The sequence below is a fragment of the Lycorma delicatula genome, chromosome 4, assembly GCF_047948215.1.
Source record: "Lycorma delicatula isolate Av1 chromosome 4, ASM4794821v1, whole genome shotgun sequence".
In the NCBI taxonomy this organism is placed as follows: Eukaryota; Metazoa; Arthropoda; class Insecta; order Hemiptera; family Fulgoridae; genus Lycorma; species Lycorma delicatula.
Genome location: NC_134458.1, coordinates 153,779,585 through 153,794,477, shown reverse-complemented (window position 1 = coordinate 153,794,477; position 14,893 = coordinate 153,779,585). Strand labels below are relative to the sequence as shown.

The 14,893-nt window shown below is 30.9% G+C and overlaps 1 protein-coding gene across 5 annotated transcripts in view; it reads right to left on the bottom strand.

The window, feature by feature from the left end:
- Window positions 1-14,893, bottom strand: part of l(3)mbt (lethal (3) malignant brain tumor) — a 56,848-nt gene that overhangs the window by 34,922 nt on the left and 7,033 nt on the right. For all 5 annotated transcript variants that reach the window (XM_075364427.1, XM_075364426.1, XM_075364424.1 and 2 more), the window contains exons 3-5: window positions 12,963-13,950; window positions 11,501-11,682; window positions 6,012-6,446 (exon numbers count right to left, since the gene is read on the bottom strand). In XM_075364427.1, coding sequence (XP_075220542.1) covers window positions 6,012-6,446; window positions 11,501-11,682; window positions 12,963-13,950 — 1,605 coding nt within the window. The remainder of the gene's footprint in view (window positions 1-6,011; window positions 6,447-11,500; window positions 11,683-12,962; window positions 13,951-14,893) is intronic.

Genomic DNA, 14,893 nt, shown 5'->3' with positions numbered 1-14,893 from the left:
GCAACATAGTTCTATGATGACAAACCTTCCTCCAGAAGCAGAAGGCAAGAGGTAGTGGGTACAACTTTGCATGCCATAACAGCTGATCAATTCCCAGATAGGATCAGAAGATGCTATTTGTGCAGGAAGGGCAGCAAGACAAAATGTCACTGCAAGTATCGCCTCAAGTTCATTTGTCTCAGTCATGCAGAATTTTCATGTCTGAACTGCCCAATACAAGACTGGTATTAGACAATCAAAAGCCAAGTTTCACTAGAATGAAAATAAAATTGATTTAACTGATTATTATTATTATTCATTGGTACACTCATTAACTCAATTTAACGTGTTATTTCACAATTATAAGATTTAAGTACCACATATATAACAGTAACTTTATAATTTCTTTTCACAAATTTTAAAACTTGTTTAATAAATTTACTAAAACGTAGCAGTTTTTTTTCACCAAAAACTCTTTATATATAAGTAAATAATTAGAAAAAAAACCAATGCCACTTTCACATAAAAAAAAATAAATAAATAAACAGCAGAAAATTAAAAATGGGTCTGTGTGACTTGGCGCAAACCTCAATGTATGAGGACTTTAATTAAGGTTTGACCTTGTTCTTGTGCTTTTGTGCGTAAATATTTAGTAGTACACATAAAAAGTGGATGAGCTTAAAATGAGAATGGCAAAAGATCACTCAAAAGTCAAAATTATTATTAAACTATAATACATCTTAAGGTTTTATAATGAAATTTAACTAATTATTCAACAATAATAACAAAAAGTGATTCCAATCAAGTTCAAACAAATAACTTATGCTGGTACAATTAAAAATACATTAATAGTTATGATAAAAAGAAATCTAAAATAACAATGAGAAATCAGTTACTAAGACACATATTACAGCACAGATTAGAGCAATGGAGCAGTAAATAGCAACAAACTAGGCAGATTCTAAAATAAAATCTTAAGAAAATAAGTAAACTCCCAATCCTCCAGAATACATTATTAATTAATTAAAATTATGAATACCTTACTAATACTGAATTACATCCTTTTCCTTCCTTTGTTCTTAAGAATCAGATTTCTTTCTTTAGAATTTATTTCACAAACCGTCAAATTAATACAATTTACATTATCACGAATACAATCTTTTAAGTTAGTTCAATAACAGAAGATACTTTTTTCAGGGAGCAGTCTTTTATCCAAAAATTACTTTTAAAATTGATTTATTTAATCAAACTCTTTTTATTCAATGTTTTTGTACATAAGTACACTGCATATAATTTTTCTTCAGTGATTTGACAACAGATTTATCTCATACTACGGAAGGAAATACACCATAAAAGACATTTAAAGTTTTTTAAAAATCTACAATATTCATTTACAGTGATGAAACAATATTAGTAATAATTGAATTAAATAATCTTGAATGAGCATGTATTCGTAACACTTCTAATTTAAAAGATGACTAAAGCATATCAGAAACTATGCTTTATATTCAACTAATTTTGTTGGAAATATTAGTAAACCACTTAGCAGAAATGAATAAAGGTACTATGTAAAGAAGCATTATCACTTAGTTTAGTCTATAAATTTATTTGCAAACACTTACATAATTACAGGTGCTGAAAATTACGTCCAGCCACTTCTACACACTGGCAAACATGTTTGACCATGTTCTGGTTACTCTTGTTTGCTGTATTGTATCCTGTCTATTTCCTGGATGGCATTGCTAATGTTTGTCTTCAATTCCTTCATGTTGTACTCCTAAACAATTTCTTTTAAGTAACCCCATAGAAGTCTGTGGGGTTAGTAGTCAGATCCGGGAATCTTAGTGGCCACATTCCTTTAGAGATGATTCTTCTATTGAAAAAATCCTGCATCTTCATAGTAGGGTGAACTGTATGGCAAGTGGCGGTGTCCTGTTGCAAACAGCAGTCACACTCATCCTCTTGAAGTAATGCTGTGAACTTTTGGATTTCTCGGTAAACGCCAATATCCACAATCTTTTCAAAAAACTAGGGTTCTATTATTTATCATCTTGAAACCACACACCATTTTTTTTGTGGAGATTCAAAGAAAATGTGCAGGTTTTCAGTACCCCAAGCTGGCAGTACTGACTATTAAAATATTCACGAAGATAAAACTATGCTTCACCTGTGAAAAACACTTGATCTAAAATGACAATGTTGCCTCTAATGAAGTTCTTGAACCACTGACAACAGTGAACCTTTTAGCGTAATCAGCATAAGTTAGCTCATGGAAAACCTGCATCTGATATGGAAAACATTTCCCCATTCTCCTCACTACAGTGTGGGCTGAACCTAGTGAAAGAAATGTTCTTTTCCCCAGCTTAGTCCCTGCAAAGATTTATGAAGGGATCTTGTAACTGCAGCTTTTGTCCTGTACGATCTATATAATTAAAACTGATCTGCGTCAGGCACGTTTCTGGTCTAACACCAAATCTGTTTCATAAGATTTTTTAACTACCTTCTAAATAAAAATTTTCACCAGTGCTTCCTGTCCAAATTTTTCCCTGAACTTTCACTTACACACAACATGAGATTTCATCTCTAAATAAGTTTCTATTATGAATACACATTCTTCAACAAGTTAATTGCATTTTAACACAACACATGATCATGCCACCTTGTTCAAAAGCCAATGCTTGACACAGACTGGCAATAGTCAAATGTGCAGGCAATAAACAGTCCTCCCCAATCCAGCATCAGCTGTACCAACATTATTTTACTCATCTCTCATCAATATTTGAATTTCAACTAAAATATACATTTAGTATAAATTACTGGGTAATTGTGTACTACAATTTATTTATTATTTATATAAGTTTCAGAATTTAATTTACAGGGTAAACTTGACTTTATTATTATTATTATTCTAGAGATAATTATTATTAAAATAGTTATTAGAATATAAAAATAATATTGGTTGAAAAACGTTAATAAAGTATGGATGTTGTAAATATTTCTATTCTATATTCAGTTAGCTTAGAGTGAAGAAACAAACGTTGTTGTGTGAGTGAGTCATCATGATTCTGCTGAATCATGTCCCGTGTATCAATGCCAATCCACAACACCATATATATAAAAAACTAAATAAGTTAGAACATTATCCAAATTAATAGAAAATTTTCTACTGCAATTCATTAGGACAACAACCAAACATACAAAATAACAAAAACAAGCAGAAAACCTTGACGTTTTGTCCAAGATGTAGGACTTTATCAAGACAAACCACAAAACAATGGGTTTTTTTGTTGTATTTGTGGTTTGTCTTGATAAAGTCCTACATCTTGGACGAAACGTTGAGGTTTACTGATTTTGTTTGTTTGATTGTTGACCTAATGAATTGAATTAGAAGATTTTCTATTAATTTGGATAATTTTCTAATTTATTTAGTTTTTTTATATTTGTCTAATCAAAGAATAGAGTTTAGTTAATAATATATATTATGTACACAACATTAGTTACCATATAATTTGTCACATAGTAGTCATCATGTAATCAAGAGTTTAAATAATGTTATGTCTTCTCAGTTCTATTAAAACCCTTTATCTTTTCATATGATACCCTTTTGTTCTTGAGTTCAATTTTTGTTTTTTCTGTTATTAATTTATTTACCCTAATGTTATTTGAAGTTAATATAATGCAATTTTTTTAGTTTATTGGAAAGTGAGTGAAGTGTATTCCTAGATTTGTGTCTGTACTTCAGTTATACCATTATTTTAACACCATATCTGATACTGATTCAGCTGATAATAATAGTGCACAAATATTGATATCCCCTCTAAAAAAAAAACCCCTTAAGTCATGCGGAAAAACACATCATTTTAAATGCTTAAAACAGCAAATTACACAGTAATCCAAAGCCGTTGCTTTCAAATGTTGTTAATAAAACTGCTAACATAAGTGAAAGTTCTGCTGTTTCAGTGTACAAAGTGATTCGCAAGTATAAACCTACTAATGAATTACAGTCTCTTAGAAAACAAAACTTAAGAAAAAGTTGATGCTAAAAACGTGATTCATAAAAAAGCAAACTCATTTTATTTTCTAAATTGTCTGCCAAAATAGACAATGTTACGAGTTGTAAATGTCGATAACAAAATATCAGATTTCTGAAGAAAAGCTTTTTATAAATTGTTAAAAAGTATGAATTTTAAATACAAAAAAACGCGGCTGGGAAAGTGCTTTAATTGACAGAGATGATATCATTATGTGGTAAAGATATTAACTCGCTGGAATAAAGAAAATGAGGCAAGAAAGCCGTGGAATATATTATATGGATGAATACTAGATTAATGAAAGTCACACGAAAAGTTTCATTTGAAAAGATAAAGCTGTGAATTCATCAAAAGAAGCCTTTCCTGTGTGGCTCATCAAAAAGTAATACGGCTCCATAGGATAAAGGTGGACATATTATAATTACACAAATTGGCAATGATAACGGGTTTGTCAATGGTGGTCTCTGCATTATTCAATCTAAATCCTCTGCATTATTCAATCTAAATCTACAGGAAACTATCATAATGATAAACATCTTTTGAGAAATGGTTTAGCAATGTGTTATCTCTTCTGGAAGATAATTCAGTCATTGAATTAGACAATGCCCCTTATCATTTATTAAAAAGGAAAAAATTCCAGGCGTGTCTTGGAAAAAGAATTATACCAAAATGTGCCTTAGTTCAAAAGGAGTGATTTTTTAAAAGTATGAACCAAAAGTCCAATTATCGCAAAGGGTTTTGCTTATTAAAAATAATTTTAATATGTACATAAAATTGATGAGTTAGCAAGATCCAATGGAAAATAATGCTTCGATTATCTACCTATCATTGTGAACTTGACAATTCAATTAATCTGAGAACAAATCAAAAGTTACATAGCATCAAAAAATGCTACTTTTAAAATATTTAATGTAAATATTTGTGCCCTCACTAAAATGGGCTAGCAGGAATAGAAAAGTTGTATAAAACATATAACGAATACTGTTGAACCAAATTCATTGGGAATTGGATAATATAATAGAAAACAATTTTGAGCATCTCATTGTATCTCCTAATACTGACAGCACTATGGATTTCTTGCAATCAGATGACGATAACTAAATTGAATTTATTATTTGTTCATTATCACAGAAATTTAATGTCAAATATTAGTGAACTTTTACTGTTTGTGGACAACTGACAATTTTTTGTGGACTATGTAACAATAAACAATTTTAATGAGTAAAATACTCATGGGTTATTAGACATGCTAAACAAGGTAGTTAATATTTATTGATCATTAACCATGTCTATTAACCAATTTATTTAAATCTAAAATATATGTACAATCTTTTAAAATATAATAGCATGTGGTTACTGAATATAACGTGTGTAGATTATTTTATATGCATTAGGATTTACAGGGGATACTTGTGAATTGGCCTCCTGAACACTTGTACACGCAGTCTGTTTACTTGAACTCTATAAGCTATCTGAATTAGATATACTTAATTTATTCCAACTAAACAACACTTGAAAAAATACATTTAAAATGTTCAAATCACTTATCAATTAAAATGAACCACTAATGTAACAGATATCTCAACTTCTGATTACGGTTCAAAATTTTAATAATTATTTTTATATCCTTAACAGAAAATGGCCAATCGCTTGACTACGAGGAAATATTGAGATAATGTGGAGAAACCAATACTATTCTCATTAGAATTACAAGACTGCAGTTTTATTATAGATTATATGATAAATGATAGTTCACTGATGACATTATTTGGTATAAACTACAAGAAGAGCACTAAGCACATAAAGATTTAAATGGATACTATATTTTCCTGTAATGGAAGAGCAGAATAAAAAAAATTACAGAATTTAGTAAAAAGAAAGAAGAGACAAGATATATGAAGACTGTGAAAATAAAAGTGATATAGGTGGTTATACCAGTAAGTGATTAAAATAACTTTTTCTCCTCTTCATGAAGAAAAAAGTAAAAGATAAAAAACTAACCTTTAATTCACTTCCAGGTAATTTCCCAACACCTTTATTGTCCCATTCTAAAACTTTCATGGCATCAAAATCATCAACGGGTGGAGTTATTACATTATCACGCTCTTGTTTAATGACTTCTATTTTAACTTCATCATCTAAAGGTTTATCAGGTGATGTATTCTCTTTATCAGCACCATTACTGGGACTACCAGCCGCACCAGCAGAGCTACCATTTAGTCTTCGCATAGTCACTTCACCATCCAGTACAACGCATTCATCATTACTGTCTTTAATATCATGTTCTTTTTCCTTATTAATATAATTATCCTTATCTCTTTCTCTATTATTATCTTTATCTACATTTTCTTTTTTAATATCTGTAATTAAGCCATCCGTAGTTTCCAGTTTAACTTCTACTTCCATCTCATTATCTTTCTTTTCTTCTTTTAGTTGCTGCAAAATAAAAGATAAATATTAAATACAGTTTGTAATAGCACATAATGCAACTAATATTATCAAATATTGAATCAAGACAGGACATGAATAGTTAAATTATCCAATGATGTAAAAATGACTTTTAAATAATTTCACTATAAAATAAACAAACACTGAATATTGTTAAGCCCTTAAGCATGGTTAAAGAACAAGTAGTGTCCTGCTATCAGACAGACAGATGAAATTTCTTGTCCATTGACAAGGATACTTTTCTGATTCTGTGCATAGTGTGTGTATGTATGTATGTGTATATATATATATATGCAGTTAATGGATATTATTTCTTGCAAAAACATATAAAAAATACTCTTATAAATTTATGCATAATTATAAAATTTTATATTAAATCAACTAATTTCTAGTGGTTATAAAACCTTTCAACACAAACTTAAAAATTCAATATATTAGGCAGAGAATCTGTTTAACAAATTAAATCAATGTAAATCAGGGAATCTAGTTAAAAATTTGGGAATATATGACTTCCAGTCATTTTTTTTGGGAATATATGACTTCCAGTCATTTTTTTTGGGAATATATGATGTTAAAAAGTTCTAAACCAAATAAATATAGATCCTGACATCTTAAATGAGCATTTTGCACAAGTAGGTAAAATTTATGAAACGTTGGCAAGCGAAAGTATTTCCCACATATATAACAATAAACCAAATAAATACCCACACACAGTAATTAACTCACCAAATTCCTTTTTTTTATCTCCAACAGATAAAATATTTCCAATGTCGTTAATTCTCTCAAAAACAATTCATCTCCAGGAATTGATGGAATAAGTAATTTTCAGTTAAAAAAAATCCTGCCATACATAGTAAAGCCATTTAAAATAATAAATAAATGTCTGCCTGAAGGACATGTTTCTGAACCATTAAGATTGCTAACATTGTGCCTTTGTTTAAATCTGGGGACCCTGAAAACCCAACAAATTACTGGCCTATTAGTCTACTAAATAACTTTTATAAGGTACTGGAAAAATTAATTAAAATGAGATTAATAAAATATTTAAAAAATCTTAATACTTCATAATAATCAATTTGGTTTCTTAGCAAATAAATCTACCGTTGATGCTATTCACATGTAATAAATATCATATATAACAATTTTAAAAGTAACAAAAAAAATCCTTGCAGTGTTTCTAGATCTGACCAAGGCTTTGACACTATCCCACACCTAAGACTTTTGCAAAAATTGGAAAATTTGGGAATTCGTGGCAGTCCCCTTAAATTATTTACCAGCTACCTGGAAAACAGATCTCAAGTTCTTACACTAACAAAACAAGTGGTAAAACACTACCTGGTTATGGCTTACCTCAAGGGCTGTATTATCTCCCATATTATCCCTTATATACATAATTGATTTATTAAAATTAAATATAGATAATACAGATATATCTCATTTGCAGATGACATGACATTAATTTTCACAGAACACTCATGGGAGAATGTTAAATATTTAAGTGAATGAGGGCTCAGTACTGTGAAATCTTGGTTGAATGAATACATACTAACACTTAATGCTAAAAAAAGGTACATATTTGACATTTTCTCCAAATAGTAGAGGTCCACCAGCTAGATAATATAAATATTCATGAAACTAATTGTGATAAATCTTCTAATATAATTTGTCAATGTCCAAAATTAAAAAGAGAAACTACAGTTAAGTATTTAGGCGTTATAGAGGACTCCTCCCTCTATGAATCATGAGACCTTGCCGTTGGTGAGGGGGCTTGAGTGCTCAGTGATACAGAATAGCTGGACCAAAGATGCAACCATATCTGAGAGTTATCTGTTGAGAGCAAGACTAAGGAATGATTCCTGAAAGAGGGTAGCAACTCTTTCAGTAGTTGTTAAGGGCATAGGTCAAAATTAAATGGCCATCAACATCACTCAATCCTCTGAGTACTGCGCAGCTGAAAGCATTGGAAAACTACAGCTGCTTTTTTTCCGAGAAAATGTAGCTCTTTGCATTTTCATATAAAAATGATGGAGGTACCTTCCTTGCTAAAATATCCCGGAGGTAAACTAGTCCCCGGTTCGGATCTCCAAGAGGGAACTACTACGGAAGGGATCATCAGAAAATTAAAAAATAACATTCCACTCTCCGACTTGTGGAATGTTAGAAGTCTAAAAAAGGTTTGTAGGTTAGAAAATTTGAAGAGGGAAATGGATAGGATAAATGTAGATGTAGTAGGAATTAGCGAGGTTCGGTGAGAAGAGGAAAATGACTTTTGGTCAGGTGATTTAGAATAATTACCTGAGCTTCAAATAATGGGCAGGCAGGAGTAGATTTCAAAATGCATAACGATAGAATCATTGTAACAAGGATAAAATTGAAACCTAAACAGATGATTGTTAACGTCTATATGCCTACAAACGCACATGATGATGATGAGGTAGAGTGTGTATATGAAGAAATTGATGAAGCAATTAACACATAAAAGGGGATGAAAATTTAATGAAAAGGCAAGAAAGGAAATATAGTGGGTGAATACGGGCTGGGCAAAAGGAATGAAAGAGACTTACAGAGTTTTACATGGAGTATAATTTAGTAATTGCAAACACCCAGTTTAAAAATCATAATAGAAGAATATACACATGGAAAAAGTCAGGTGATACTGCAAGTTATGAGATAGCAATTAACACATAAAAGGGGATGAAAATTTAATGAAAAGGCAAGAAAGGAAATATAGTGGGTGAATACAGGCTGGGCAAAAGGAATGAAAGAGACTTACAGAGTTTTACATGGAGTATAATTTAGTAATTGCAAACACCCAGTTTAAAAATCATAATAGAAGAATATACACATGGAAAAAGTCAGGTGATACTGCTAGTTATGAGATAGATTATATCATGGTTAAGCAAAGATTTAGAAATCAAATCATCGACTGCAAAACTTACCCTGGAACAGATATTGATACAGACCATAATTTAGTGTTAACGAAATGTAGACTGGAGTTTAAGAACCTGAAGAAAAGGTGTCGGATGAATCAGTGGGATTTATAGAAGCTTGAGGAAGAGGAGGTAAAGAAGATTTTTGAGGAGGACATCGCAAGAGGTCTGAGTAACAAAGATAAGGTAGAAAATATCAAAGAAGAATGGGAAAATGTTAAAAAGGAAATTCTTAAATCAGCAGAAGCAAACTTAGGCGGAACAAAGAGAACTGGTAGAACACCTTGGATTTCAGACGATATATTGCAGCTGATGGATGAACGTAGAAAATATAAGAATGCTAGTGATGAAGAAAGTAAAAGGAACTATTGACAATTAAGAAATACTATAAACAGGAAGTGCAAACTAACGAAAGAAGAGTGGATTAAAGAAAAGTGTTCAGAAGTAGAAGGGAAATGAGCACTGGTAAAATAGACGAAGCATACAGGAAAGTTAAGGAAAATATTACTTTTCTGTTTAGCCTCCAGGAATTGCCATTCAGATATTACTTCAGAGGATAATATGTGCGAGTGTAAATGAAGTGTAGTCTTGTACAGTCTCAGTTTGACCATTCCCGAGATGTGTGGTTAATTGAAACCCAACCACCAAAGAATACTGGTATCCATGATCTACTATTCACATCCTTATAAAAGTAACTGCCTTTACTGGGAATTGAACGCTGGAACTCTCGACTTCCAAATCAGCTGATTTGGGAAGACGCGTTCACCATTAGACCAACCTGGTGGGTTTGTAGCTCATGCTGCGCTCAGTTTTTACTTTACAGGTATTATTATTTCCTGTATTCTAATATTACATCTGTTTTTTATGTATGTAAAAAGAGGAAACAAAATTTAGTTAAATAAAATAAAATAAGAGGAAATAAAACGATTCTAAACTATGGTTTTGAAACAGAAGAGAAAGTTCTATGTAAATATATTTATTTAAAAATGAAGGATTACGAAATGATTTATCAAATTCCCTGAACATTTCTTTTGATAGTTTGTTTAATGTTGTTTTTTTTTACAGACAAGAACTGTCAATATTTATTAAGAGCATTAACCAGAAAATAGCAGCTACAAAACAAAAAATTAGCATTATTGGTTACAGCTAACCAACCAATGAAATAAAAATAACCAAGTATTAATTAAATTCATCTGTAAAAACAGGTTTATTTATCATGGCTTCAACTCACTGATCTTTTCACATCCTTTTATCTCAGAGATGTCAATCTTTCAGATACACTAGGATTTCCATAACTATGCAGTTTTAAGAGGATGCTCAAGTCTTTGGATTTACATACGTGTAGTATCTTATTCTAGTTCAGTTGAAAATTTTGTCTTTCATCAAAATACTATCATTTCAAGATCTAAAAAAGGCTTTTTTCTAATTTCATAAAAATGTTTCAACTACAATGAAGTAATTCTCTTCAGTAAATAGCATTTGTCATTACTTCCTGATTCCATTCAACAGTTAATAATTTTGGATTAGAAAGGTATGTCAAAAGTACATAAAATATGAACTGACTTGATTACTACATTTTAGTACCATTATGATATGAAAAACATCAGCAAAAAGAAAAAAAATTGTCTTATTTTTCATAATTGAAAATAATCACATACGAAAACTATTAGTATATAACTGAAAGCAATTTGGATGAAGTAAAAGAACATTGCAGAACATTTAAAACCAGGATTGATTTTTATTGAAAGTAATTATCAAATTTGTTTTCACAGGTAAACATAAATAAATAATATCTAGTCAAGTTTTATTTTGTTAAAAAAAATGTACTCTTAAAGGATATGAAAATAGAATAATTGGCAAGATTAAGAAAATGTCCAATAATGATAACATTAAAAATGTTGCTAAACTGCGCTTACAGTTGTTATAATACCATTTCTGCAATCTGAAGTTTCAGAGTATATGACAATAACATTCAAAGCTGAAAAAGACTATACAATGAATGACCTTAAAATAAATATCAAACTTGTTTATCTCCATCGCAGCATTAAAAAAAAATAATCCAATTTCAAAAGAGTGCCAACACTTACCAAAAGCATCACAAGCACCACTTACCATCACAGATTGTTGATCCTGTTGTTCAATAACAGGAGTGACAGTTAAATTATTATCCTGTGTTAAATTAAGAAAATTAGGTTTACTAGTAGGTGTCACTCCAATCACTTTATTTATACCATCTTTGTTAGTAATTGGCTGTAATGGTGGTAATGTAGAAAATGATCCAACTGGTTTCAAACCTAAAAAAAAGAAGAATATAATCTAACGAAACCATAACCTCAAAGGACTAAGTGTATACTGTGTATACTACACAGTATACGTTAGTACAAAACAAAGTGTATACTTCTGTGTTGAAATAGGAAGACTTTTGAACTCTAGTGTTAATTATCTACACTAAAAAGGAGAGAAAAAAAACATAAGAATAAAATCATTCCCTTTTATTGAGAACGTATTACCATGGAAGAAAATTAATGTCTGACTCTGCAGGACTTCAAATCTAAAGAGAACCGCTCAAGGTGGACAGAAAATAACCATTACAAGAATGGAGACAAAAAGTAAACACAATACTAATATATGAGTTTGTGATCAGGAGTATTAAATTTAAAAGTACCTTCGGAAAAAGAAGATCCCAGAGAAATATCATGTATGAAAACATGGAAGAGCAAGTACTGACTGATTAAAGTCCTAAAATTCTTATAAACCAGAGCTGAATGTTTAATTAATGAATACAATTGAGGAGATCAAAAGTCATATAGATAAATTGGATGTGAAACTACTTTTACCAGTATGGAGCTGAAACTCTGATGATGGAAAAAATGAAGAATTTATAGAAGTACTGAATGGCTAAGGTTAACATTGAAAAGGTACACAACTTGTCTTAATTTTACAAAACTTCGATTGTATTTTTTATTTATGTGAAGAAAGAGCTTAAAGCTTTTAAGAAAAACCTAAAAAAACTCAGAATTTTAACTCATTTAGCATTTTTTTTGTATAAACACAGCCTATTTTCAATGGAAAAACCAAGAATTACCTAATGCATAATTGCTAGCAGAGATTTCCCAATTATATAATTACATAACTTTAAAATTACAACTGCTTATTTGTAGAACTTTCAGGATTTTTAAAAAAATACCCCATAATATTGGTATAAGGATTTCTACAATTTTTTATAGAAAAACTGAATTCATTTTACATGTTTGCTTCCACTGAATTAAAACTGAAAAAAAAATTAACAAAAACAGTTTTTACTTTTTTAAGTGAGCACGTCATGGATTTAAAAATTCTAACTTATAATTTTAACTATTAAATTCAATTTACTGTTATGTATGAGTAGCAATGTGTTTTTCATAGAAATATATACACATATCTGAGTAAAGCATTGATTTCTTGTGATATCATCTTTTGATATATTAATTCCAATTAAGACACTAATTACACCTGAATAAATTTCAGGTAGTTTTTAGTTTTTGTAACAAAAAAAACATTGAATATTAACAACAAATAAAAATTAATCTATTACCTGGAACGCTGATTGAAGGATCACCAGGTGTAGCATGTATTTTGCCATTAGATATAGTAAGGTGATGGGTTAAGGTATTTTTATTTTGTCCTTGCATTGAAACCGGTAGAAAAACACCAGTCATAGTTTTTGTGTTTGATGTTGCAGTAGTAGAAGTAATTGAACCAGTTGTGATGTTAACGGTAGTAGTAGTTGAGCTATTAACAACCGAAGGTGAAACTAAAAGATTTGGTGCATTATTACCACCAGTCATAATCAAACCAGCAACTGGTGTGTTAGTTGTCTGTGGTAAACTAGTAGGTGTTGTTGTGAATATTAAATTAGCTAATTGACCGGAACTGTTTGATGTTGTTGATGGTAATATAATACCAGTTGAAGGAGTACTAGTAGGTATAATAAGACCAGTAACTTGATTTCCACTGGTTTTTGTAACTCCTGCTGGTGTTGGAATAATTAAACCGGCTGCTGAATTACTACCAGATGGCAAAAGATAACCAGTGACTGGATTTTTGGAACCACTATTAGTAGTTGATGAACTGGATTGTCTAATAATATTTGGAACATTTGACGTTTTAACTGGACTTGGTACAATAATATTAGCTAATGAAGCTTTTTTCGGATTAGTAGCATTTGGTGGTGCAGGTAATAATAAACTAGTTTTACCGGTTGCAGGATTTGTAGCAGTACTGCCTGGTAATATTAAACCCATTTTACCAGGTACATTGGTACCAGGACCGGGCTGAAGTATCAGACTTGCCATAGCTTGTTTATTTGAATGGCCTCCGTGGTTGTCATTACTAGTTGGTAAAATTACACCAGTCATTTGTGATGCCTTATTTTGAACTGCCATAGGTGTCAATAAAACTTTTTGACTTGTTGCTTCTTTGCCTTTTAAACTTTGTTTGATTAATGTACCGAGATAGGCAAAAGTCTGATTCTGTTGTGAACTATTATTGGTATGTATTAGTTGTGGATTACCAGCAATAATCTGTAACAAAATAAAATAAAATCTTACTTTAGTGAAAGTGAAATTATAACAATGAAGTAATACCATTAATGGAATTTTACCCTCTGTAAAATTTCATACAAACTATTCAAAATTATAACTAGGAAGATTATCAAAGGCTAACTCTTCAAATTGAAACAAAGTTTCTAAATTTGATCTACTCAGTGCTCAACTTCCTAAATAAAATTAGTTAAAATAGTTAGGTGTGAAAGTCCTCTTTACTTTCAACCCCTTTAAACACATACAGGGTCATCGAAAAAAGTTGCAGCTATTTAAAAATACTGTATCTCAGAAACTACCACAGATAATCAAACAAGTGTTTTTTTTTAAAATTCACCAACTCAAAAAGTTTTTTTATATACCTTAAATGTTTCAATATGAGTTCCACAGGTTACTCTGCAAACATCCAGCCAATAATAAGACTTCTGCCCAGGTCCGCTGGATCATCACAGGCATAACTACAGTAATAGCAGTGGTGATTTGTTGTCTTAAATGTTGAACACCTCTGATTTTTTTAACTGTAAACAATGTTTTTAATGTATCCCCATAGAAAAAACTCTAGGGATGTCAAATCTGGTTTTCTCAGAGGCCAAAGCACAGGATCGGCCCTGCCAATTCAACGTTTAAGAGATCTTTCATTGAGAGCATGTGAAATGCTTATCCTAAAATGTGAGGATGCACAATCTTGTTGAAACATTACAGCAACGTTGTTACTTTCTTGTTGAATTTGGTCAACTTGAGGGAAAACATGCAACAACTTTGGTATATGCATTCAACTGCTTCGTCACTTGTTTTAGGCCATCTGGGGGACTTTTTCACTTCCACATTGCCAGGTTCCTTAAACTGCTTGTACCACCATCTAATGCTGTTTACTTAGGGGATCACTAAAATAAGAAGCTTTGTCAACAAAGCTACTTAAACTAAC